Below are 26,549 nucleotides of genomic sequence, written 5' to 3'. Positions count from 1 at the left end.
TCAAGTTTTGCTTTCCTTTTTATGACATCATAAACATTATATTGGTGAAAGTGACTAGTTTGTGTTACAAACTGAGATTATGAAGAACATGAAACCTTATTCCACAGAAAACAGTGCAACCTAAGCAAAAGAATTTTAAAAAAATTACAGAGATGAGAGAAATATAAAAGAAACATTTGCCACACACCTTTGACGTATTAATGTGTTTCCATTAAACAAACTATTGGATTTGATTTCTTCAATGTCATAAATGTGAAAGTGAAACGACTTAACATTATACTCTGGTTCACCATAGTATTCTGCTATGAAAACAGTCAAGATTCATCACACAGCAGATTACATGACCTGAACACATCTCTGTGCAATTTAAGAACAAATTAAAAGGAACAACCTTTTCGCCCCCGTCCTTCCCCACCCCCAAATCTCACCACTTTTATCAAGTTCTCATTCGCACGCTCCCCTCATCACAATTTCAACTCACTTCGACACCCAGAGACTGAGAAGTCATGGGTCTTTCTGTCGAAGGTCAAATGTGGTTGGGATGCTCCACGGGGGACCGAGAGTGAGGGCGGACTGGTGGGGACTCGGATTGGGGGAAACGGTTTTGGAGGAGTGGGCAAAGGAGAAACAAGGGAAATGCGCCCGTGCGATATCAGTCCACTGGCCGCTTCTCGCCATGTTTCTTTGTAAACTCTTCTGCATTCTTAAAGAATTTTTTACGGTCTTTTGAATATTCCTCCGCCAGGTCGGCCCTCAGCGGGTGTTCTGGTTGGGGGTCGTTGACGAGCGCGATGAGAGACTGGATTACTGGTTAAAAAGGGGGGAAAACCATATTTAATGCCAATATTTTATGAGTGTGAGGCTGATAAAAGGGCTTAGAGACGGGCCATACCTTGGTCAGTTTTGGTTGCAGGTTTCCAGTTCTCAGCACTTATGACCGGCAGACACACCTGACCCTTCTCATCAATATTCGGGTGGTAGATCTTAGTTTTAAATGTGATCTTCGGAGGCTTAAAGGGGTATTCTGCAGGGAATGTGATCTCAATCCGGAACGCACCTTTATCGTATGGAGGGTTGTCCTGAAAATAAAACGGGGTACGTGCAAAATGGCTCAATCGAGAGAAGACAGTGATTTTTTTTTTTTTTTAATGCATGCAATTAATGCAGGAAACACATTCAGATTCAATGCCTTCAAACTTACAGGAACAATGAGTCCTTGCCAGGTCAGAATGTTGGACTCGTCCACCAGAATGTTGCGGAAATTTTTCATTCCAGACTTACGGATTTCATCAAGCTCCTGTTAACACACAGTATATGACGCTACAAAGAAGCCTGACACTTCTCGAATGGTTGAGAGATTTGAGAAACCACAAAGTGAGAACAAAATACTTTCAGTTTCACTGCGGTCATGTGAACAACTCTCATCTGTAATTAAAACTCTACGGTTATATTCACATTCCAAAAAACCCGTTTTCATTTAAATATCTCAAAATGGCACAAATTCATGCAAAATACTGAGAATCGTTATTTTTATGTCTTGATTATTTAACAGGCTGCAAAGCACGAGTCTGAAATATAACTATAATCACTTAAAACACACAATTATATATTTTATATATATATATAATATTACATATTTATCAAAATATCGTTAACCTTAAACAGATTTGCTCAATTACGAACGATTTTAAAGCAGGAAAACACATACTTCCTGTTTCTCTTTCTCATTGTCTCATAAAGACCGCGCAAAAAACTTCATCTGTTATTTTAAACTAGTTATTATTCAATTTGAACAGCATTTTTGATTTGCTCTTACTTGATAAACTTACAAATCAGCTAGATTCTGTCTTATATATCAGACATCACCTTTCAACGACGACACTCTTTAACAGACGTGAAAAAGTTTATTAAAGCACGTCCTAAATTAGACTCGTCCAGAGCACTGATGAACTTATATGAGCTTTATCTGACTCTTTATTTCCATTATAAGTGTAAATTCGAACTACGGCTAAGATCGTTAGCTTCTTCCTCATCATCCTCGTCACATTTCACACCGGAGTACTCTAAAGTTTCAGCTTTCCGATGAAAAGTGATTCAAGTCTATAATACTCCTATTAACGGAGGTAACTCGAGTAAAATCTGTATTTAGTGCGCATAAAAGCAGATTTTTCGGAATATTTACCTTATGCAGTCGCCTACTCGCCGCCATCTTGGATTTGCTTTAGCCCACAATGCAAAGCGTTTTGAATTCACTTCAGTCAGTTCAAATAAATGAATAAAATTAATAAAAGATAATTTGTGCATCAGGTGTGACAAATGCAGTGTTATTTTAGCATAATCTGAAATGCTATAATAGTTTTTATCCATATGTTTAATTCGTTTTTATTTTTATACTTTCTGTTTTCAAGTTAATTTTAACGTGTTATGTGTTTATATTATTATTATTATTGTCTATATAGTTTTTATTAATTTTAATTTCAGTTTTAGTTATTTCACTACAAGTAAAATGTTGCCTTGGCAGTTTTTATTTTATTTCATTTAAAGTGTATATTATTTCAGATAACGAAAATGTTTAACTATAATAACCCTGTACAAATTTTTTTTTTTTTTTTTTTTTATGTATATAATTTTTTTTTTTTTTTTTTTTTTTATTTTTAGGCTAATATAAATATTTATTCAGTCACCACCAATATCTGCTGCTACTTCCTCAATTGTGGTTACAATGTAATTCGTTTCATAAATATTACACACACACACACATATATATATATGTGTGGGTGTGTTTGTGTGTGTGTGTGTATATATATATATATGTATATGTGTATATATATATGTATGTATATATATATATATATATATATATATATATATATATATAAAAGGACATAAATATTATTTTCATAAAGAAGTACAAAAATCTGCTTCAATATAAGAAAGTTAAACAAAACTCAAAAGTCCACTAGGGTGTGTAAGAGCACTTTAATAGTGCAGCACATTCTGACCTGAACACTCTCTACATGTGACAGAGCAATAATCACTCAGCTGCGGATCACCTTAAGCCTGTTGTTTTAGGTCACACATGTCTGCTTATTGTAGTATATGTAATGAAAAAAATTAAATATGTCAAAAACTGAAGTTTGGTCTTGCCACTAAAAAATACATCTTACATATATTTCCTTTTCTATACGTCTACACTTCCCTTTTCTATACTTTCTATTGTTCATAATGTTTAACATATTTTCACTTCTGCTGTAACACCAGAGAGCATGTTAAAGAACTCGCATCAGAAACTTTACAAACCTGCTGTTCTGGTTGGTCTTTCACAACTCCAGGGGCTTGAAAACCAGAAGTACTCAGCATACAATACAGCAAAACAGTCTGGCCTAAAGTTATAATATTAAGATAAAGTTTGACTTAAACATATATATATATATATAATATAATATATATATTAAATCAAATGCTTGTAAACATGGACAATTATTTGTACAAGTATCATTTGTATTAAATAAGTGTTCTTATCATTTAATTCCTAAACATATTTAGCTAAGATGCACCTAATAAATCACAATATAATATATCAAGATGTACACATAGCCTCACAATGAAGTATTGTGCACAGCTGAATATAGCTTTTTAATTCAGAAATGTTCAATTATGTGAAAATAGACAATTATCTTTTTAAAAAACCAAACAAACATATTTCTGTAGGTTTAAAGTGAGTCTTCAATTTATCTTCAATTTTATTTGAAATCAGGCTTCAATTTATATAACTGTACATGGCTAAATAAGTGCTTAAAAAGACTGTTCATATTCAGAAAATGTTATTGATCTAACTGTACTGACACTATCAGATGAGATCGCAGAGCTGTATAATGACACTGTTGTCTTCTACACAGCTGTAACTGATTAATATGCATCATTAACAGTTATTTCCTGTTTATTACTGTGAAGCTGCTTTGAAAGCATCTGTATAGGCTGTTGTATAAAGCACTATAAATAAATGTGACTGATTAGAATGATTTTTCTAAGTTGTAAATACCACAAATTTTATTAGAGTAATGATTTTTCTAAGTTGTAAATACCACAAATTTTATTAGAGTATGTTTTACAAGAACATTTTTACGTTTTCCTACTCCTAAATTCAATTTGTTACTTATTTTCCTTGATAGGTCTGATTTTTATTTTGTATGGAGTGTTTTATATTGTTTGTTTTTATAGGTCTATTTTACTTTTAGTATTATTTGTATTGTCTTTAAGATGTTTATGGTTTAGAATGTATGTAGAACTGACATCTTAAAGACGTCTATCAGATGTTTGCACACAGCGGATGAAGCAATCTTTAACAGACATCTTGCAGCAATTTCTGAGTGAGAATTCTTTACACCAATTTATATTTCACTGAATGTATTTTACACTGTAACTGGTTTTAACCACCTTTTTACCTCAAAATCAAAAGTGCACGTATAAAAGTACAACTATTGCATGTATAGTTTAATATAAAGGCATGTAATTACTATACTAGAATTAGAAATGATAGCAACCCCTGCACAAGCTGAAGATGCACACAGTCACACACACACACACACACATACACACACACAGAGCAGCAGTGGCAGGTTATGGCACGTTACACCAGCTCAGCAGCAGCCCTGGGCTGTTTAGGCAAATGAGAGTGTGTGGCTGGCAGAGGCAGGGCATTTACCCTCTCTCCCCCCTCTCTTTACTGCCTCTTATTCAAATTTGGGTCAGGGGTGAGGATTTCTCACGTCACACAAGCTTGCAGGCAAGATGGCGCTCGGAAAGCTGTGAGATGTGAAAACAGAATGACTGTTTGAAGAGCTCCTGTCGATGCATTAAGGTACAGATACTTTGTTCTTACACACGCGTGTGGGTTTTTATTGTGAGGGAAACGCACTTGTGATTTAACGGGGGTTTGTGAGGGGTTTCTTCTCTTGGTTATTTATTTATTTTTTTAAAGAAACACTGATTCCTCAAACAGACTGCTCTTATCACGTGCCCACTGGGCTTTTAATGCACGCACTGCGCGAGCGCAGCCTGGCAGGGGCAGATATGTGTGTTTTATCAAAAGCATTGTATTTGTTTCAGCGTGGCTTATTGTTGCAGTAATCAGATGCAGTGTTTAAGACACGAAAGACCTGTATAATGCATCTTTATACTTTAGTAAAAATTATTAGTCGCCACCTTTATGGCAAAAAACCCCCGATCAGTGGTCCTTTATGTGGCCAGCATTCCTGTCTTACCCCTCCCTCGGTGTGTTTTACCTTTAACACGTAAAATGCTCATATTGAATATTTGTGCATGGTTTTGCATTGTTAATGCATACATTAAAAGATCGCGTTTAGCTTTTATAATGCTCGAATATAATATAGATGCATTGTTTTGCACTGTTAATCAATGCATTAAGATGCCATTAAGAAGACTTTAGGTCATCCGTGTTTGTTCTATTAAATACACGAACGCAAGCCGCAATTTATGAGTGAAAAGCTGCTTTTATTGTGGTAGTCTATCTGTCGAGTCTTGCCTGCTGTGTTTGGGTGCGTACATTCGGATCATCATGACTAGGTTGTATTATGAAGAAACGCCGAGTTTGTTTTTGTTTTGCAGTAATGAGACATATGAGCCATACAAACATAAAGACGAGTAACTTTTTCCCCCCAACATTGTAGTTTTATGCTACACCGTTTAATTGGGACAGTATATTTTAGGTGTTGTGACAGCTCACCTTTGCCTCTGTCACTTTAGTTTGGCATGCAGTTAGATATTGCAATGAAGATTTTGGGTTGTTATGTTTGTTTCTCGTAATGCATGTACTTAGATCCCTCTTTATGAGGAAAAGGTGCTTTTAGGTGCTTTGTTGTTGCATTATGAAGTGCATTTGAGGTTCTAAAGTGCTTTTGTGGTTGTAGTCATGGATTTTATTGATATTTAAATGATGCAGAACTGTTATATTAATTTTTTTTACTTGCATATCTTGAGGAGATCTTGAAGGACCCTTTTAATCTCATCCATTTTAATGGGCTGGGGGAGGGGGCTTGTTTTACAGTGGTTGGTGCCACACCATAAACGTAACTCCCTTTCTGGATGACAGTTTGCTTGAATGAGACATATAAGAACTTTTAACCAAAGATATGGCCATTTTGTATAAATGAAGCCTGTTATGAGTCTTGTGTATGCTGTCGTGATGAATGTTTTGAAGGTAAGCAAACCTGCAGATGCATGCTTTGCTTTCCTTTGCCGCTGATGTTTAGGTCCATGGTCCAGTGAGGCTTATCTTCCAACTGTAGAGCTTGCTTCCAAATGCTTCTCGACGAGCTCGGGCTGGCCTTGTCATAATTGTTTTGTTGTCCTCTTCAAAGGTCAGAGAAAATGAGAATAAAAGATGTGTTTAACAGACGTAGTGGCATTCATGTTAAGATCTAATCAATACTCTTATGAAAGGCAGCTCGCAGTTTCTGCTTTGAATAATGCAGATGATCAGATCTATTGAATGGATGGGGCGGGAACGGCGCTTGAAGACAGTTTATTTAGAGCCATAATCATTGAGAAGATTATTATGAATTGTGTTGTGGGTTTGCGTTTTGATTGAAATCTTATTTCACACCCAGCTGAGTATTTGTTTCGCTTGTAGAGGAGCACAGTCTTTTCCTCCTATTCTTCATTAAACTTACAATGTTTTTGACAGCTTTATCTGTTCCTCTAGTCATGCCACCTCTTGACTTATTTTTCAAATTCCCCTCATGTTTTTTAACAGGAAAATGATTATTAACATTGTTTGAAATGATTTAACTTGGGTCTATTTCTGGTCTTCACCAGAATATAGGTTAACCTGTGTTTATTTGTTTAGTTGAAGCCTTTTAGGCCAGTTTAGATGTACATGCGTACATGTCCTAATGCATGCATTGTGTGGATGTTGCTTTAAGGCATCACCCAATGTCTGAAATCTTGTCTAACATGCTTGGCATGTTTATTGACTGGAACCTTTTAACCACTTCTTGGGCAAAACAGACATTATAGGATTGTGTAGGGATGTTGACGAATACTATGTGATTTATCTGTTGAGGGTTATTCCAGGGTTGCCCAATCTGGTTGAGTGGTTGTTTTTGTGCCAGATTCCTTATTTCTTGCTTTCCATCAGAGAAATTTTAACATTTAAAATGTTTACATTTTAAGCATTTTGTGTGATCTTCTTTGGTTTCAGCAATATTGTTTTTAAGTACAAGTGTGACATGCATAGAAGTGCATTTGAAATAAATGTCTTCAGTTAATTTTAGGCTAGTGTAGTTTCTCAGGTAATCAGCAACATCTAGCCTAGCCCACATATGACATGCGCGTGAACCCAGATGCATTTTCAGTTTATCCACAATATACAGCAACGCGTGCCTGGACAAATGCAAGAAATGTCCTGCCGGTGTCAAACAGTGTGACTTCATTTGAAATGATCAGTAGTGTAATCAGACCTATAGTGCAAGTTTACTTTTTGTCAGAATTGATTTAGTGCATGATTCATTGTTTCATGTTATTCCAAATAAAAATCTTAGTCAGTGTACACTTTACACTTTTTTGCTGAACATTCATTTTCTGATGTGTCATATTACAAACTTAATGGCTGAATACAGATAGAAGCTAGCTTGGTTTGTACAGTTTTTTTGTCATCATCGTTGAGAAGATTTTATCCCTGTTTTTGGCTGGAAATAAAATCCCATCCTTCTTTTAACAAAAATAGGGCATAACATTGAATGAAAAGCACACGGGCAGTGGACAAAGGTCTTGAGTTCTCTTTAGATAAGTGATACTGTGTTATCTCTTAGTTAAGGTCGTTTGTCAGATTATTTAGATCAGGTTTGCTTGGCTTCCAGTTTGGCTCGGATCTCTTGAGGCTGGTGGTTACAGTAAGCACTTAGATCTTAATTTCTCTAGGCACAATCTATGGAAGTGTCTTTTATCAAGTTAACCCATGTGATGTTATTAAAACCCAACTTGCATCAGTGTTTTTGGAGATTTTAGTCACCTTGAATCTACACTGAAACATTCAGGCACTTAAAAAATGTATAATGTTTATGGTTGTGTTTTTGTTCTTGATTTGCTGTAGGGTAGATATAGGCTAATACATTGATACATCTCATGAATAATGTTTTGTTTCACCAATGCCCTCTTTCATAAGAGCAAAAGTGCTCTCTGTGTTTTTATGGCATTAAGACAATAAAATCAGGGCCCTAGGGGTCCGTGCCACCGGATAAGCTTGTTTATGAGGTTAAGCGCAGTCGTTGCCAGACTTGTTTACCCGTGTTTTTACTGGCCGCTTTTGCACTTTGACTTTTTCAGAAGGCAATCTCTCTGATTAGAGATTCATCTCTGGGATGGGACTGCTGGTTTTTGAGGAAAGGTCAGAATGTCGGCAAAGCAATTGAAAGACCAGCAGCATCTTATCAAGACTTGTGTGCAACTTTTAGATAAACGTGTTTCTCAAACATCTTTTGTTGTTTTGCGATGTGGGTTTCAGGTGCTATCAAAGTTTGCCCAGCAGTTGTGCTTTATGGTTATGTATGCAGTTCTTTGACTACTCCTGTGCTTGAGGCCTATAAATACCCTGAGAGATGGTATCTCATCATAGGGTTTAGTTTTAGGACTGGGCATACTGGTTTTTATGAGACAAGTAAACGGAGACTGTCATTTTGAAGATTTCAGGGTTCAGACTTGTACAGATTGTAAACATTAAAGTTATTAAAATAATCAGCCTTTTTTTTGATAATGAAGTATGAAATTGCTAAATATTAAATTATTTCTTGTTTATTTTTATGCATCAGGTATTCTTTATTTATTTTTTTGCCATTTTTAATGTGCCACATTGATGGGACCTAGTGAAATTGATTGATAATATATCACACCTTCCTGAGTCATCATTAGTCTGCTTTTGAGCTAAAAATTATGCTGACTGATTGGTTTCCTGCCCCCATTATTGGTTTTGGCTCGGTTGCACATTGCCATCATGAATTAGCTATAAATAGTTAATCTGAATTAGACTGACTTCACTGGAACAACTGATAAATATTCAACATGGTACATAAACAGATCTGTAGGCACTTTTTATTCAGTTTTTTTAGGATTATTTTATTAGGCTTGGTATTATTATGGATTTTGTTGACTCTAATATGTATGGGTAAACTTACAATAATCCAGTACAAAAAAAAAAAGTTTTAAATTTGGTGTTCCACAGGGACGGGTACTCCACCCATGCTAATTAGTTTTGTTAATTGTTCATAAACAAGGCACTGAATAATCACAACGCTGGGAATGTGAAAATGTGTTTGGGCATTGTGCAAAGCTAATTCCCTGTTTTTCCCATCGACACGCCAGTCTCGGCTGGTCTGAGTGGCAGAAACCTTGTTTGCCGCATTACAAAGATTCTCCTGCAAGCTGGGGCCTGTGGAAAGGGTGCTGGTTTACCTGTTTCCCACCACACCCTTGGTGATATCCCAGCTCAGGTTTCAAGCTGTCTGTCAAACAAGCCAGTCGGTGACGTCCACTAGCCTTTTTCACCCAACCCCCATATGACAACAAAGGGACTGACCCTGGAGGCTGGCATTAATGACTGCTGGCAGGAACATTTAGCCTTAGTGGACGCCCTCAGAAGAAAAGAAATTGTGTTACTGTTCAAGCCTTTTATCCCTTCTCTGCTTTTAGCTGAAAGTTGAGAATTTGTACACACTTGAAGAATAAGATGCCAGCTTATGCATACTATCAGAAGGCCTTTTTTTCCACAAGCTTTTTCTGACAGTTGCTGTAGTCTTGATTTGTGCTTGAAAGTTTAAATTCAAAGAATAGAATTTCTTAAGAGTTTTTTTTTTGACCTTGTGAGCCTTGTTCTGATTAAATATATTATATGATGATGTGGATTGGCTTGATCACAAGAGTTTTGTGGTTTTCAGTTCATGCCTGTTAGCTTCGAGCTATGTGTTAGTGTTCTAAAACATTGACAATTCTCTTTTAGCAGCTTTGCACATTTAATGTTTACAGTCATTCTTTGCTAGTAAAATGAACCAAAAATATTTGTGACTGTTGCATTTCACAGGTTTTTGTCCAATGAGATGCACTCTAGAACAGGAATGCCCCTCCCATTGTGATTGTGAATGGCTGTGACATAATTATTGGCTGTTTAAATATAAGGGATGAGTGGTTCAATATGCCACATCCAATTTTAAATACAAAACCAGAATACTAGCAAAGCGTCAGTAAAAAAAAACAAAAAAAAGGTCTCTTGGTGTAGGACATAGAACTATATGGATTTTTTTCCAAGACAACGACTAACAGAATTTTTTTTCTCTTTTAGGTTTCATAGGTGAAGAAAAAGAAGTTGGAAATGGAATTGCCAAATCATGCCAAACAATTGCTGCTGCAGCTAAACCAACAAAGAGCCAAAGGTTATCTGTGTGATGTGATCATAGTAGTAGAGAATGCCCTTTTTCGGGCCCATAAGAACATCCTGGCAGCCAGCAGTATCTATTTCAAATCCCTTATCCTTCATGACAACTTGATTAACCTCGACACGGACATGGTCAACCCGTCGGTTTTCCGGCAGATTTTAGACTTCATTTACACCGGCAAGCTTTTGTCGTCCGATCAGTTCAGTGACCACAATTTCAATGCCCTTCTAACGGCAGCAAGCTACCTCCAGCTTCACGACCTTGCTGCTCTCTGCAGGAAGAAGCTAAAGCGTAATGGGAGATCCCTCCTTAATAAACCAACCACCTCTACCAATGGAAGAACGTCTAGGAACCAAAGGCTGTCCTCTACACCTGTAACTCCAAACCAAATGTCAGGGTTAAAAGACAGTGACAAGACAAAGAGGCACGAAGAGCTACTCAAAGATGACTTGTCCGAGGATGAGATGTTTGTGAGAAACGCCCACTGTGCAACCTCAGCGAATTCGCTCAGTCCCTCAACGAGTAAGAATGGAAGCAACGGCAGTTGTGGCATGCAGGAACTTGGCCTAGACCTGTCCAAGAAAAGCCCCTCAGGGAGCACAGCCACTGAAGAAGTAAGTCCCAGCAGCATCCCACAAGAATCACCTCAATCTGCCTCAGAATCCATAGCCAACAGTGCCTCATTTGATGAGAACACCAACACGCAGAACCTCACCTCTGGAGAGCCCATGGAGCTGGGTGGAGGAGAATGTGAAGAGAGCCAACCACCTCCAGACGTCGACCAGCATAAAAGTTCCCGGCAGGTTGCCCGGCAGAGGCGGCAACCCAAGAGCGAAGGCAGAAAATGCGAAGATGCAGAACGAGGAACTTTACCCAACGGAGTTGCGAAAAGATTGAACGTGGCTGGGGAGAGGCTCCCTGGTGGAGGACATGGCAACTCCGAAGTATCCTTCCAGTGTAAAGATGATGAGGAAGGTTTAGAGAACGGACAGGAACAAAGTGAAGAGAGTGGACAGAGTGAGAGCGATGGTGGGCGGAATAGCACCAATTACGTCTACCGTCAGGAAGGCTTTGAGCCTGCCCTTGGTGACAACCTTTACGTTTGCATCCCCTGTGGTAAAGGCTTCCCAAGCTCAGAGGAGCTGAACGCCCATGTGGAGACCCACACAGAGGAAGAGTTGTACATCAAAGAGGAGGAGGACGATTCATATCCAAAGGAAGATGAAGTAGAAGCGGAAGACTTGTCTTCACAAATAACCCATGTCCACAGCACCGAGTCACGTCGCTTCAGCTGCTCGGTCTGCAACAAGAGCTACAAAGATCCGGCCACTCTTCGACAACACGAGAAGACCCACTGGCTCACCCGTCCCTTCCCCTGCAACATCTGCGGCAAGATGTTCACTCAACGTGGCACCATGACGCGTCACATGCGCAGCCACCTGGGTCTGAAGCCATTCGCCTGCGACGAATGCGGCATGCGCTTTACCCGCCAGTACCGGCTCACGGAGCACATGCGGGTTCACTCAGGTGAGAAGCCGTACGAATGTCAGCTATGTGGAGGCAAATTTACCCAGCAGCGTAACCTCATTAGCCACCTACGAATGCATACCTCCCCATCATAAGCCAAAGACACCTTGAACAGGAGACCCTCAGCAAAAGAGTCAATGCACACTTCTTCCTTTTGAAGTAGACTGCAAGGAGCCAATAACCCAAAGCAGGATTTTCTTCTGCTGTAAATTACAGGAGGAGCCTTTCAAACAACGAGCCCCAACAGTGGAAAGAATAACCAAGTCGGTATGAGTTTATGGGCTTATGATTTTTTCTTTTTTCTTTCCTATTTGAATTTTGCTGTGAATGTAAAACTAGGGTACTAATGCTGTTGTAAGATTCCCTGGGATATTGTGACCACTCTCAACCACTGCAATCCATGCATTGCTTTTACGATATGTCTTGAGTCCATGTGGTCTGTTTGGTTAATTTTTTGGTATCCCAGAAATATTCCTTCTTTCCATTCTTGGTCCTTGATAAAGTACCACTCTCGAGAGTTCTGGTGGTATATTTTATGTAAAACTCTCAGCAAGGTGTGGGCTTGTACTGACCAAGTTATTCTATACACAAGGTTCTAATTCTTTGAAGTGTCTCCTAAGATAGTGTTGTTAGACATGCAAGATGGCTTTTCTGTCATCATTTAAGTGGTTTCATAAAAGCTTTGTGCATCCAACCAAACATTTCCCAGTATACCTACTCTGCACATAACATCCATTGGCTTTATTCTAGGTGTAGCTGGAAAACAGGGTCTTTGATAAGTTTTGTACTGTGGTTGATGATTTGGTTATCAGATTTTGCATGGATATAACCTAATGTGCCCTGCTCCTACATCTGGATGCAAGCCAATGGCAAAGTGGTGACGAGAGGCCATGGGTGTTTACTCGCATAATATATGGTAGTTTACTCGCAAAGAAAAGCCAAAATTAAAGGTACTTTTTAGATTTCTTTAGATAACTTATTGATATGCTTCTGTGAATGTTTTAACTGGAAGTTCTTTCCTTTATTTCTTTTGGGATAAGAGAGGGTCGGTTTGGTTTGGGTGATGGGTTGGGCAGGGTTCATTTTAGTGATATTTAACTTCAGAAATTTTGTCAGTACTGTTATTTTTCACTTTTTTGATTTAAGTTTTTCCCTTCACTGAACAAGGCGAGTCTTTACGGTCTTGTCTCATTGCTACCTCTTAATTAAGAACAATACCTTAATTGGAACTACGGAGGTCTCTGAATATAGATGTATAACGTTTGCTGAGGCTTTCAAAGTAGTAGTAACCTGCCCATCGACAAAAGGTTTTAAGTTTTAAAAGCATTAATGTAGAGAATAGCTTCTTTGGGCGCATGTATTTAAGGTATTGAGAGTTTTATGTCAGAGAAATCCAAAGAGAAATTTAATATTGGGGAGAATGGCTTACCAACAAATGTTTCCTGTAGAATATCCCTACCAAAGTTTTTAGATTGCATTGCAGGAGGTAAGGATGTACTTTTGTCTTTTAGTTCTTGATGAAGAGCAGTGTAGTGGAATGTTAGTTTGTACTTGACATTTTACTAAAAACCAATGAACTTCTTTCGTGGTTGGTGGGCCACTGGCTTTCCATTTTTTTTTTTAAGTTTACAGAGAGACTTTGAAGAACTTCAGAAGGACTCATTTATTTTAGTTCAGACCAAGACAAAAACGCATAATGAGTGTTTAAGTTTCTTGTGTTACATGTCGACCATACTTGGAAAGCTTACTGAATGAGGAGGAATTGATGCACTGGATTGCTTATTAGCCATCAGCCCCAAATAAAACCATGTTCTAAAACCATGCTAAGTTACATGGCGTCAAGTAAAAACCATTATCATGTAATAATTCAAGGTATTATGTATGCATTAAGTATGCATGTTGAAAAGAATTTAAGGTTATTCAAAATGCTGATAATTGTGTGGGTCAAATGTTACATGATCAGTGTTGGGTAAACGCTGATGGATGTATTTATAGTTCAGTGCTGAATTCTTCGCTGCCATCTTGATTTCATAACTCGGTTGCAGATGAATTATTTCTCCAATCCCAGTGTATCACATTCCATGAGTAATTCTTAGCCTTCTTAATGTAAAAAAGTCTTAATGGCATTCCTTTTTTGGGATATTTTTTTCTGGTTCTTTCGCCTGAGTCTTGTGTTTGGGCTTGCTAATGATTAACATTGGGGTTCAGCTGTAGTCGTGTTAATGGAGCAGTGTTTACAGACGTCTTTTTCCTGGAATCCTTTTGGTCTTGAATTTGCCTGCTCAAACTTTATTTTTAAGTTTAAAGTTGTCTCCATTAGTAATTCAGAGTCAGTACTTTGGAGACGTGCAACGTTTATAATTTCAACTCATTCCATTTACGTTCAATATTCATGTGATTTCAGCATAGCACCAAAGCTAACCCAAATAGCCAGTTATATTTAAAAATGCAAGTCACCAAAATGTCTTATTTTATAAGTTGTGCATATCTTGGGTGTTAGATTTTGTTTTGTTACAGTATAAGTGCGCTCTGGCGTTGATACACACCTCAACTCAGGGAGACTTGTTAAATATTTTTTGTTGTCAAATGTACTGAACAGGATTCCAGGAAAAAGTTCCCAATGATATCTTGCTAATTTTCAAGCACTTAATTTAAATACCATCAATGAACGATGTCTTGGGGTGCTACGAGGCTCTGTTGTTGATTCCAGCGTTTGAGACTATAGCTGAGAGAACTGGGAGAGCGGAAAAAAGGATGACAAAAAGTTTCAAACTGTGACAATAATGTTTCTACTTCAAAGCTTCAGGGATAGTTCTGCATATTTTGAAATGCAGAGCTTTCGACTACATTTGTAAGACTGTGTCAATACTGTGTCAATTTCTGTATTTTATTGATGAAAAGCAAAACACTAGTTTCCTACAAAATAGATTTTACGAGTGTGTTCCCATTTCAAAACGCCTTCAAAAAAAAGAAAAAAAACAAAGCCAGAGATGTATGTCGAAGAGTTTTACTTTTAAGTTCCAGAGTGTTTTTGAGCAAAAAAAGAGAAAAAAACAAGCATTCTAGGAAGCGTAAAATGTATAAATGAATAAGATGAAAGCTCATACCCAAATTTTCAGACTATTTTCTAAACCAAAGCACATTTTGAATGATTGATTGATTGATTGACAGCTTGTCTGACATTAAAGATACTTGTGTATGATATCTCATTGTTTACATAAACTCTTTACAGTCATAGACCTCAGGTGAGGAGAGGCCAGTTTGGACCTGCTTCTGTGTAGGTCACCGTCTTTAAACGAATCGTAACCGTGTGTCTTACCCTGTGAACGTAGCCGCATGCTTCTGATTTGGATGGGCTGCTACTTTTATTGATCTGCGATTGGCCCTTTAAGATGTGCCGAGACATCCCTTCTGAAAATCATATTTTCATTGACATCATTATTTGTATGAATCTGCTGCTTTTTCTTTTTTTTATGTAAATACGCATGAATAAAACTACATACACATTTACCTCAAATAACTTTTTAGAACTTGCTGCATATATATAAATATATATAAATATAAATAAATATATTTTATTTTTAATTTTTTTTTTGAGTCATATCTCTCTTATTTTAGGTTTTTTTTTTAATGTGTTGTATGTATTCTGAGCTGCCTGTTTTTTTTCTTTGTTCACAAAAGAAGCAACTTAAAAACCGACTGGCCTCTCCTCCGTCTACATTGGTGCAAACACTTACTGACAGTGTTCACTTTTTTTTTTTTTTTTATCAAATGTCTATTGTCAGTGATGAATGTATTTATTTGTTTGATCCTGTTTTCACTTTTTAAGCGTTCACTTTGGGTGAGACGACGTGTCTTCAGGGTCTGAGTTTATTCTGTTGTAGTAAGCTAGAGAGGTAAATAAAAAAAAAATGACAAGACATAGATCATTTTCAAACCTGTGAAGACGTAGACATGAGGAATGTATTTCTCCATGAAGTGTCCATCATAAAGGATGTATCCCACATCGTTTTTGTAATCTTATCTCACTCAACGCATGCATGTGCTCTGGATCATGTGTTTCCTGTCACAGACTCTTGAAGGCTGTTTGTCGATTTTAAATGTTCTCTGTGTGTATGCCTCTGCCTGCCGATAGGAAGGGACCTTTTAGAATTCTGTCAAAGGCTTTGAAGGTTGTGTTTTCTGTACCGAAAGCTGCCGTGTTGTTGTGCGCTGCGATTCAAGGCTGCCGAGCAGTTCCGTTTTATTTATTTTTTTGCAAATGCCCAACAGAGCCAAAGGTTTTTTCCTAAGAAACACTCACTCATGTCCTCATCACTGCAAGATCGCATCTTTTTAAGCTTTATAAAATGCACTTTCTAAGTTCTCACCGAGGTCCTTTACGCAGGCGATTACATCTTATCAGTTATTTACAGATTGCAAAGTTTACTTGAGTTGTGAAGCTTTAAGTAAATGCGAAGATTCAGACTCACACTTGTTTGCTGCTAATGTGTAGTTCCGATTCTACATATCCCAGATAGTATTATGTTTTTTTTTTTATGTTTTTTTTTTTGTTTTGTGTTGTCTATTTTACTGGTAAGTGTTAGGGACCTCAAGTTACCAAACCAACCCAAACTAACTAAACCAAAGCCAGATTTACAAGCACGTGGGCATGGCTTAAACGCCATATTGCATTGCTAGTCTGTCCACCATACGCATTCTACTTAAGCATTCCAATAACTTTATATGCTGATTAATATTTATTTTCAGTTTGAATGAGAGTGGGATGTCAGATTAAAGAGGAATATGAAAGAAAAAAGACATTGTCACCAGAAGGAGCATTAGTTTGGGGCACTTGTGAATGAAGACAAGTCGCCCTTGATGATTATTAGTTCGAATTACTGTCGCGTGTGTGTTTTCGGATGGCCTTGAACACGGCTTGCGGACAACACGGCAGTTTTACGTTCCTCAGAGAACTTGTATTCAGGTCAGAGCTACATGCAGCTCGAATTCAGTTTCATGTGAATAAACAACAGTGTACAGAGCTCATCTCACGTTCACAGTCTTAATGTACAGCTACGAGAAGTCATTTTAGAATCTTTTCATTAAAATCTTGATCCAAAAATGCTGGGTTCTCTGTGTCCTTGTGTGTTTGAGTTCCTTTGTGTTCTCTTGCTTTTGACTTACAGTGGAAGTAAATGGGGTAATGCAAGTCTTTTCCTTCAAGATCGCTGTGAAAGAAATATTTTTGACCTTGTCTGTGCAAAGTTACGCTCCAATATTTTTGTCTTTACAATGCAAAGCCAGAAAACTCTGTATCTTCAGTAAGGTCCATGCAATGATGCAGGAAAATTACTGATTTGGTCATAAGTGACAAAACGTTAACAAAAATATGTGGTAGACCATCTTATTGTGCCCTCAAAGTGCCTTATTTACTTCTGTTGGTTTGCTTTATATACTTTAAAAATTGGCAGATAGAATCGCTTTATAGCTCAATTTTTTTTCCATTCAAGTGCTTTAAAAAAATATGTGGTACCTCATCTTTTCGTGCCCTCAAAGTGCCCCATTTACTTCAGTTGTAAGTTCAATTTAATGCATTGTTTTGCTTTATGTACTTTTAAAATTAGTTCAAAACACAAGACTTGGGACTTTTTGACCTTATTTATGGAAAGTTGTAATCCAGTATTTCAACAGTTTTGACCATGCATATCCAGAAAACACTAACGCTTTATCATGATCTATGCAGTGATGCATGAAAATGACTCCGCTTGGACTTTTCCATGCAAACTTTAAATGTGCAAGTGATGAAAGTTAAATTGCCTAAAACAGCAGTCTGAAATGATGATTTGGACAACTTTTAATTTTTATTTTAGTATGTTATTTTTTTTTGTTGTTTTTTTTTTAATGTATAAAATGAGACACATTGTGATAGAATCAATCTCACCTTGTCTGTGCAGTTATGATCCAACATTTCAACTATCTTGATCAAGCAATACCAGAAAACTCTGTAACATCAGCATTATCCATGCAATGGTTCAGAAAATCCAAGCACAGGAAATACACAGGTTATGCATAAGTAGAAGTTCGACTGCCTTAAACAGTAGTCGTGAATGTTGTTTTGGACAAGAAGAAGAATCCATGTAAGGGCTTTATCAAAAATATGTAGTACCTCATCTTTTAGTTTCCTCAAAGTGCCTTATTTACATCCACTGTAAGGTTGATGTAATTTTTTTTTTTTTGCTTAATACACTTTTAAACTTGGTGCAAAAATGACACTTGTGTGATATAATAACTTTTTGACCTTGTTTATGCAAAGTTGTAACTGAATATTTAAACTGTCTTGACTATGCAAAGCCTGGTCAAAAAAACACCTAACTTTAGCATGATCCATGCAATGATGCAGGAAAAGAGCTTTATATAGGGGAAAAATGCATAGACCGTAATTATGCAGGTTGCAAATAACTAATTGTATTTTTTAGTTATTTATTTAAAATGTTTTAAGGAAGATTCCATGTAAGTGCTTTAATAAAAAATATGTGGTACCCTGCCTTTGAGCACCATTATTGCAAGTTTACTTTAATGCACTTCATAATGTATTCATTTATATGCATCGTTCATTGAATTTAAATGATTTTCTGTTGATTATAGTTCCAGGTTCAGCGCTCTATGCACATTTAAAGCAGCTGCACTTGAGTTTCTGCATCATCCAGAGGCGAATGCTGCAGGATGTGTTGCGTCGTTGAGACCTGGGGTCACCGATGATTAATGACAAGAGGGTGAGAGAGAATCGGGGCCCCTCCCCCCAGCTGGGCTCTAACAGCTATGGCACAAGGGGTCCGTCTGCCATCTGGGAACCCCTCTCAGAGCTTCACCAATCAGAGCCGCCAGCTCGCTCCTTCACCAGTCCTTTTCTTTCCTCTCTGCCTGGCCCTCTGCTCGGCATTCTCGGGGCCTTTTAGACCGGCCCTCCTTTTGTTCCCCCTCCAGGCTTGCCAGTGTATGTCAAGAGGCCAGCGTGCACCTCCCTACCCCGGGGGAACAGAGGGTTGGCATTTTTATGGTCCTTGTGTGGCTGATTCTACGGGGCCATTAAGCCCCGCCTCAAGTGGTGTCACATGCCAAATGACCCTGAATGGGGTCAGTTTCAGGCACAATGAGTTGCATGTTGATGCCGCCTCCCCCCGCTCGGCCCGTCTGCTAAGTATAGATTAAGTATAGACACATCTGCGAGGAGGCAAAATCACATGCAGATCTTGCAGGAAGCCCTTAAATGCATGAAAGGCCTTTCAGTGTATAATGCCCATGATCACGGCATCTGCTGCCTGATGCTAATTTGAATTCGAAAACTGGTTAAGGCGAGCAGGACTGTTGCTATTGGTTGTAGTCTGGGTTGGTGATTTGAACAAACTCCTACACTGTGGTATCACAGCTAATAAGGCCTATCTTGAGACATGGGCCAGTAAGAAATCACATAGACCCATGTTAAATGCTACTCAGAACACCTTAGCAACCACATGCTAAAAAAGTCATTCAGAATACCATAAGAAACATATAGCAAACCTTAGCATCGATATAGCACCATGCTAAAAACAACTCCGACTACCATAGCAACCATACAGAAACTGGCTAAAAACCATTCAGATCACCTTGGCAAACACATAGCAACAAGCTAAAAATCACTCTGAACACCTTAGCAACTATATAGCAATGCCTTTTCGCATCATTTAGCAAGCACCAAAAGCAACGGAAAAAAATCTTGCATATAGAGGGTTTGTTGTTGAATTTTATTATTGTCACATTTGCTCTTTGATTCTGTTTGATGTGCTTGTTTAGTGTTATTTATTTGAATGTTTGGTGTAGAGCACTGCATCACATCAAGCATTTGTTCTCGTTTTATTTATTTGGATGTTTGGTGAAGAGCTTTGTGTTGCGTTGAGCGTTTGTTTTTGTTTAGTGTTTTTTTTATTTGAATGTTTGGCGAAGAGCATCATGTTGAACATTTGTTCTAGTTTAGTGTTATTTATTTAAACGTTTGGCGAGCTGAGCGTTTGTTTTCGTTGTTTAGTGTTATTTATTTAGATGTTTGGTGAAGAGCGTTGTGTTGAGCGTTTGTTCTGGTTTAGAGTTATTTACTTGAAAGTTTGGTGAAGAGCGTTGCGTTCAGCGTTTGTTCTCGGCGGTTTGCACCAGGTGTCTGTTCAGCAGTACAGCAGCTGCCCCTCCAACCCTGGATTAATGCAGGACAGAGAGGGGGGATACACCCAAGCCAGTCCCGTCCAGTAGAATCAAGTCTATTCTTCTCTTTCTTTCTTTCTTTCATTCATTCTTTCTTTCTTTCTTTCTTTCTTTCACTGGGCTGAATGTAATGGCACAGACTGCCAGGCTGACAGAGCAACGGCCCAAAAGAAACGGCCCTACAGGTGGTGGGCACTGCGCGAGTTTAGCATATTGATCCTTTCACATAGACTCGTACAGCAGCCTCTCCGAGAGAGAAAGACGCTCTATTTACACTGTGCCATGGCGCTTTACAAAACAGGCTTTAGGGCAACACATAATGGGCTCCTTTGCCTGAGCTTGAAGGGCCACAAAGGACAGGGAGAAGAAAAAAGGTTTAATGTGAAATTCTGATGCCTTTTTTTCTTTTTCTTTATTCTTTGTCGCACATGATGATGCTAGACTGGGTAATTCAAAGGTACAGTGGATTTTTGAAAGATGCAGGATGCTGAAATTGGTGCCATGACCTGTAAGAAAATGTGTTTGCATATGAAGATGTATGCATGCTTAGTGTGAGGTTTGCATATTTATATAAAAACTTATCATTTTGAATTGAGCTTATTTTCTTAATCTGCTTAAATATTTTTTGTTATATTTGTTGATTTGTCCAGACTAGACTATTACAATGGTCTTCCAGCCAGTTCTATCAAATCTCTACAACTAATCCAGAATGCGGCTGCAAAATAATCTCTACAAGAGCTGCGAAGTATGCATGTCACATGTTCATCAATTTGCAGATGATAAAATTCAAGACAATGATGTTTACCTAAAAGACCACCACTGGCTCTGCACCCCTTTACCTAAATTCATTACTTTAGACTTGTGCCCTCTAGAAGTTTGCGTTCTGCAAGTGAACGACGCATTGTAGTGCCATCCCAAAGAATCACAAAGTCACTTTCACTGACTTTTTCATTAACTGTTCCCTCCTGGTGGAATGAGCTGCCTAACTCAGTCCTCAGCCATCTTCAAGAATTGTAAAATGAGCTTATTTTCCTTTTTTTTAAATAATTTAATTTAATACATTTTTAATTTTATTTATTAAGTATAGGATGTAATATAATAGATGTTTTTCAAATATACACTTCATTGAAAAGTTTGTGATCTGTTTGGGAAAGAAATTAATACTTTTATTCAGCAAGGATGATGCATTAAATTGATCAAAAGTGACATTTTACACATTTATAATATTATAAAAGATTTATTTTTAAATAAATGCTGTTCTTTTGAACTCTCTATTCATCACAAAATCCAGAAATTTTTTTTATCATGGTTTTCACAAAAATATGAAGCATTAATTATTGATAATAATAATAATAAAAATAAATGTTTCTTGAGCAGCAAATTGCATCAATTTAATAAATTACATTTTTAAAATATATTCAAATAGATATTTTAAATAATAACATTTTCGGTAATAATATTCCACAATATTGCTGTTTTTACTCTATATTTCATCAAATAAATGCAGCCTTGGTGAGCAGAAGAGTCTTCTTTTCAAAAACATTAATTTTGTTTATTCGGTGAAACTTTACAATAAGGTTAATTAGTTAACATTCGTTAATTACTTTAGTTAACATGACTAAGAATGAACAATACTTCTACAGCATTTATTAATCTTAGCCAATGTTAATTTCAACATTTACTAATGCATTATTAAAATCAAAAGTTGTGCTTGTTAACATTATTAATGCACTAAATTAACACGAACTAACAATGAACACCTGTATTTTCATTAGCTAACATTAACAAAGAATAATAAATACTGTAGTAAATGTACTGTTGATTATTTGTTCATGTTAGTTGACAATGACAATTTATTTATATAGCACAATTAGAAACAACTAAAACCACACACAACAAAATTAAAGACAATAAGACAAAAAACAATTAAAATTTTTGTATAATGCCATAAAAAGAAAGTGCTTTAGCATAATAAAAACAGTACTGTACAATGGAAAATGCTTCAAGTATTAAATGCTTTATCAAACAAAAAAGTTTTTAACTTAATTGTTTCCGGTTCCTGTCTGCCGTGTGGTTTTGCGATTGTAGCTACCTGTAGCTCTGTCTTTTTGTTGGAATCTATATCTTACTATCACTCTCCGTTGTTTAAACAACTAAAATATAACTTAATTTTCACCATAATTCTGATATTATCTATCAAACTAATTTGATATTGTTCACTTTTTTATCTAAACCGCTAGCGCAGTGCATTAGCATTCTGTTAGCCTGTTAGCTTGTCATTCATGCCTACCGTTTTTTTGATCTCTCACTCCGTTTTTCATCAAACAACCGTGGTAAGTCAAAATCATTCAGCAATCACGGTGAGTAATGGCTTCTTCTCCTGTTATTGTCACTTACACTGCTTGCCACATGTTTAGTGTAGCTTTCTCTGTCAGCAGCTGTGAGGGATTTACATGTGATAAATGCAGGGAAATAGTCAGGCTGACAGAGAAGATCTCAGAACTAAAGACACGCATCCAAAAATTAATTGAGGATAGTAAGAATGTGAGGGCCTTAGATATGGCTTTACGGTCGCTCTTTTGAATCCATCACGAAAGTGACTTAAACTGCAATTTCATCGACTGGCCACAAGAAGCTGGCTCAAAGGGAGTCAATCCCATAGACTCCCCCCCCCCCATGTTAAAATGGCAACTTTATAGCATAAAAAAATGTTTACTGCCTGGTACAAAAAAAAAAAGGTTTTGGTCTATATAACTAATTCTGCCCTTCATGACAACTGAGGTGGGTGAAGAGCGTTGATGGTGGGTTTTTTAATAACTCATCTGTTTAAATTATATTAAGCCTTAAAGTTCTGCATAATTAAGGGCGTGGCCACTTGAGTGACAGATGGATTGCAGACTCATCTGTTTAAATTTTGTCTGCTGTCTGTTAGCCGTCACGTCACCACAGCTAATCCAGCCACTAAATTTGGAATCTCTGCCATGTTTTTTCTTTTTTTCAGGATTATTTCATACAATTATCATATAATATGGCTTGCTGTGTGGTTAATTGTACTAACAGACCGTCCAAGAAGTCTGGGCTCCATGTTTCCTGATGAGAAATTCTAATACAATTTTATTAATTTATTTAAAATAATTTATTTATTATTTATAATTTTATTTAAAACTTTACTACACCCCGGAATCCGACGGAGTGTGATTAGCTGTAGTCTAAAACTATAGACTGTATAAAAAGTAAAAATATAGCATTAGCTCCTTAGCCTGAGCTAACTTGATCACGTCAAGCTGTATTTTTTAAGTGTGTTTCAATTTTGTTGACATTTGGGTTGCTTGTGGTTTGTTTACAGTGTATTTTATGTTTAATGAGTGATGGGCAGTGACACGTTGCCGAGATGGTAATGGCTGGCTCCACCCACTTCTGAACGCTCTTCAGAAACCTATGGGTGACATCATGGACACTCTGTCCATTGTTTTATACAGTTGATGCTTTGGATGCGACTAGCTTAGCGAGTCCCGTACATTGTTCAGTTTTTCGGTTCCGGTTGCAGAGCCCCCACAGCAGGGTGACTGACGCATTACAAAACACTACTCTTCCATTCAATTAAAACATTAAATGGGTTCTCCCCACTCAGTGACGCACACAATGACAAACCTGATGAATCAGGCTCAGTTAATGGCGATTTTATTTTACGGAACATGAAAATAGAGACACAGTCATGTTTAGCATTAGCCACCATGCTTACCAGGAACCAGAGCGCCGGACATCTTGGCAAATTTTAAAGTGCTGACTAATGCTAAATGTAAATTCAGTAAGATTGTTATTTACATCGACACATGATGTCCGATTAAAAATAACATTAAATAGGTGTGTGAACTTGCAAGTTCGATGTCAGACACTGTAATATGCTCTGGTCCCCTCCATGCTTACCGTGGTGACGAGATACATAGCAGACTGTCGTCACTCAATGGCTGGATGTCCAAGTGGTGCCCGCAGAATAACATTAGTTTCATAGACAATTGGACAAGTTTTTGGGGCAGACCTGACCTGTTGTTTGTTCTTGAATAACTGGGGCCCAGGTCAGGAAGCAGACAGACTGGCTGAACCGACCGTCTGCTAGCGGCCTCACGTCACAGAAGTCAGTTAATTCTCAGCACATAGAGACTCTTTCACCTAGATATCATACTATAGAGACTGTGTCTGTTCCCCGAACTAGCAAATACAAAAAATGTCCAAAAAAATTTAAGGGTAACAATTTAATTGATGTTCAACAAATAAAAAAAACATATAATACAGAAAAACAAATGATAAAGCTTGGCTTAATGTACATTAGATCCCTTTCAGGGCTTAAATGATATAATCACTGATCATAACTTACAGGTGCATCTCAGTAAATTAGAATATTGATACTCAAATTGTGAAACTCGTGTATAAAATAAATTCAGTGCACACAGACTAAAGTAGTTTAAGTCATTGGTTCTTTTAATTGTGATGATTTTGGCTCACATTTAACAAAAACCTACCAATTCCAGTTGTATAAATGTGTTATTTTTTTTGTGATTGTTTTTTTTAATTTTTATGATTTTGGCTCACATTTTACAGTTAGCACTACACATTATCTGTATTGTATAAAGTGCTAGGGTATATAAATAAAGGTGACTTGACTGCAGTGTTTAAAATGCAGTGTCTTTACCTGCGCCAGTGAAGCCTGGCCTCTAGGTACAACATTTTTAATCAGGAACTGTCAAGTGCATTTGATTTACATTAATGTGTCACATGGGTCGGCCCCCCACCATATGTATGCAGATTCACAAAGGGTCCAAGCGGCCCCAGCGTGCTCCGGCACATTCATCACTGTCATGTTGTGTTAGTTTTGTATGTGCTGGAGACAGCAGAGGGTCTGATGAAGACCACGCTTGCTGTCTCGCCCTCCTTTACGTGCTTAAGACAATGCAATGAGGTCTGATAATACTACGGTAATACTGGGATGAGCCGGATCTTCACCCTCCGCTCTCACCTTTACTCACCATGACCTGGATAATATTTTGCACAAGGAAGAAATCTTTTTTTTTTCTTGAATGCAGAATGCAGTTGCATTATCATGTGCAGTTGACACTGCATTTATGGGGTAATTTAAAAATGTTGTAATTATGAATTTGATGGCTTTTAATAAGAGGGATAGTTAAAAGGATAGTTCACTCAAAAATGAAAATTCTGTCATTAATTACTCACCCTCATTTCGTTCCCAACCCGTATGACCCTCAGAACACAAATTAAGATGTTTTTGATGAAATCCGAGAGCTTTCTGACTCTCTATAGACAGCAAGGGAACTGCCACGTTCAAGGCCCAGAAACGTAGTAAGGACATGAGAACAATTTTTGTGTGCAAAGAAAACAAAAATAACGACATTATTCAACAATTTCTTCTCTTCTTGCCGGTTAGTCTCCACCTCCATCCAAGAGAATACCACAACTCATAAAAAATATCTTTCCATGACATTTTAAGACTTTACCAGTCCTTGAAATCACAATTGAAATTGCCTGATATTCACAGGTTCTTCATGACCAAATCTAAGGCTAGGAAATGTCCTAGCTCTATTTCAGGATATTGTTATTGTCAGTAAGTGTTTGGCATCTCAAGGATCAATGTGTAAGTGTAAAGTATTCTTGGCACATTGTCATGACGACCAGCTACACATTAAAGCCCATAATCTCTAAGCTCATTAAAAATGAGAGTAGCCATTCTGCAGCTTCTCACCGGAGTCCAAGCTGAACCCGGTCTAATGCTCAGTGTTGCTGCTGCAGGTAATGCGGTTACAGGTGCGGTGCTCACGAATCCTCTGTGGTCTCTGCGCCAAACCTGCAATGAAACACATTGTCGCATTCTTTATGCAACAGACCCCCCTCCACCCTGAAGCGCCTCCGGCCGGATCACGGGCAGCAGGGAGGGGCTGAACTGCGCTTTCTGAAATTACCCTGTGGAGAATAAATGGGCATGTTTGAGAAATCAGTGGCAACACCTTTTTATTGCAGCCCACCCTCCACCTCCCCCACCCGCAGCACTCAGGGAACTGTTGCCATGGCGATCCAGTATTCCGACTGATGTATGGATGTGGAAGTGGAATTCCTGGAGACAGTGAGGAGCTCAGAGGAGCTCTTGTGCTACAGCTCTCTTACAAACCAGTCTGAGCTCAGATCTCTCTCTGAACCTACAAAACACTGCCAGAGTATCAATGTGCTCTGGAGGAACAACACATGGCACTTTAAAGAATTCAGTTCAAGAATTAATTCTAGAATTTTGTATCATATACCATTTATAAAAAAAAGAAAAATATATATATATAATTATATATTAAAAAAAAAATA

General features: G+C 37.6%; 2 protein-coding genes across 2 annotated transcripts; one reads left to right on the top strand and one right to left on the bottom strand.

Annotated features, from left to right (window-relative positions):
* Positions 1-2,282, bottom strand: ube2l3a (ubiquitin-conjugating enzyme E2L 3a). Its single transcript, XM_042765616.1, has 4 exons — positions 2,183-2,282; positions 1,202-1,297; positions 893-1,079; positions 1-807 (listed from the first exon to the last, which is right to left on the bottom strand). The coding sequence occupies exons 1-4, from the start codon at positions 2,207-2,209 to the stop codon at positions 653-655; spliced, it is 465 nt and encodes a 154-aa protein (XP_042621550.1). The 5' UTR covers positions 2,210-2,282; the 3' UTR covers positions 1-652.
* A 2,366-nt stretch (positions 2,283-4,648) lies between these two features.
* On the top strand, positions 4,649-14,955 carry hic2 (hypermethylated in cancer 2). Its single transcript, XM_019123361.2, has 2 exons — positions 4,649-4,861; positions 10,352-14,955. Exon 2 carries the CDS (start codon positions 10,382-10,384, stop codon positions 12,065-12,067), a length of 1,686 nt encoding a protein of 561 aa, XP_018978906.1. The 5' UTR covers positions 4,649-4,861; positions 10,352-10,381; the 3' UTR covers positions 12,068-14,955.
* Positions 14,956-26,549: the final 11,594 nt, after the last annotated feature.

The sequence above is a fragment of the Cyprinus carpio genome, chromosome A10, assembly GCF_018340385.1.
Source record: "Cyprinus carpio isolate SPL01 chromosome A10, ASM1834038v1, whole genome shotgun sequence".
In the NCBI taxonomy this organism is placed as follows: Eukaryota; Metazoa; Chordata; class Actinopteri; order Cypriniformes; family Cyprinidae; genus Cyprinus; species Cyprinus carpio.
This window is presented reverse-complemented; position numbering and strand designations above follow the sequence as displayed.

Bases quoted from the DNA above. Each gene is read 5' to 3' on its own strand.
- ube2l3a (XM_042765616.1), bottom strand. From the start codon at position 2,209: ATGGCGGCGAGTAGGCGACTGCATAAG. The intron at 1,080-1,201 runs GTAAGTTTGAAG...TTTTATTTTCAG, and splicing joins GGCAAGGACTCATTGTTCCT to GACAACCCTCCATACGATAA. The intron at 808-892 runs GTATGGCCCGTC...CTTTTTAACCAG, and splicing joins TGCAACCAAAACTGACCAAG to TAATCCAGTCTCTCATCGCG.
- hic2 (XM_019123361.2), top strand. From the start codon at position 10,382: ATGGAATTGCCAAATCATGCCAAACAATTGCTGCTGCAGCTAAACCAA.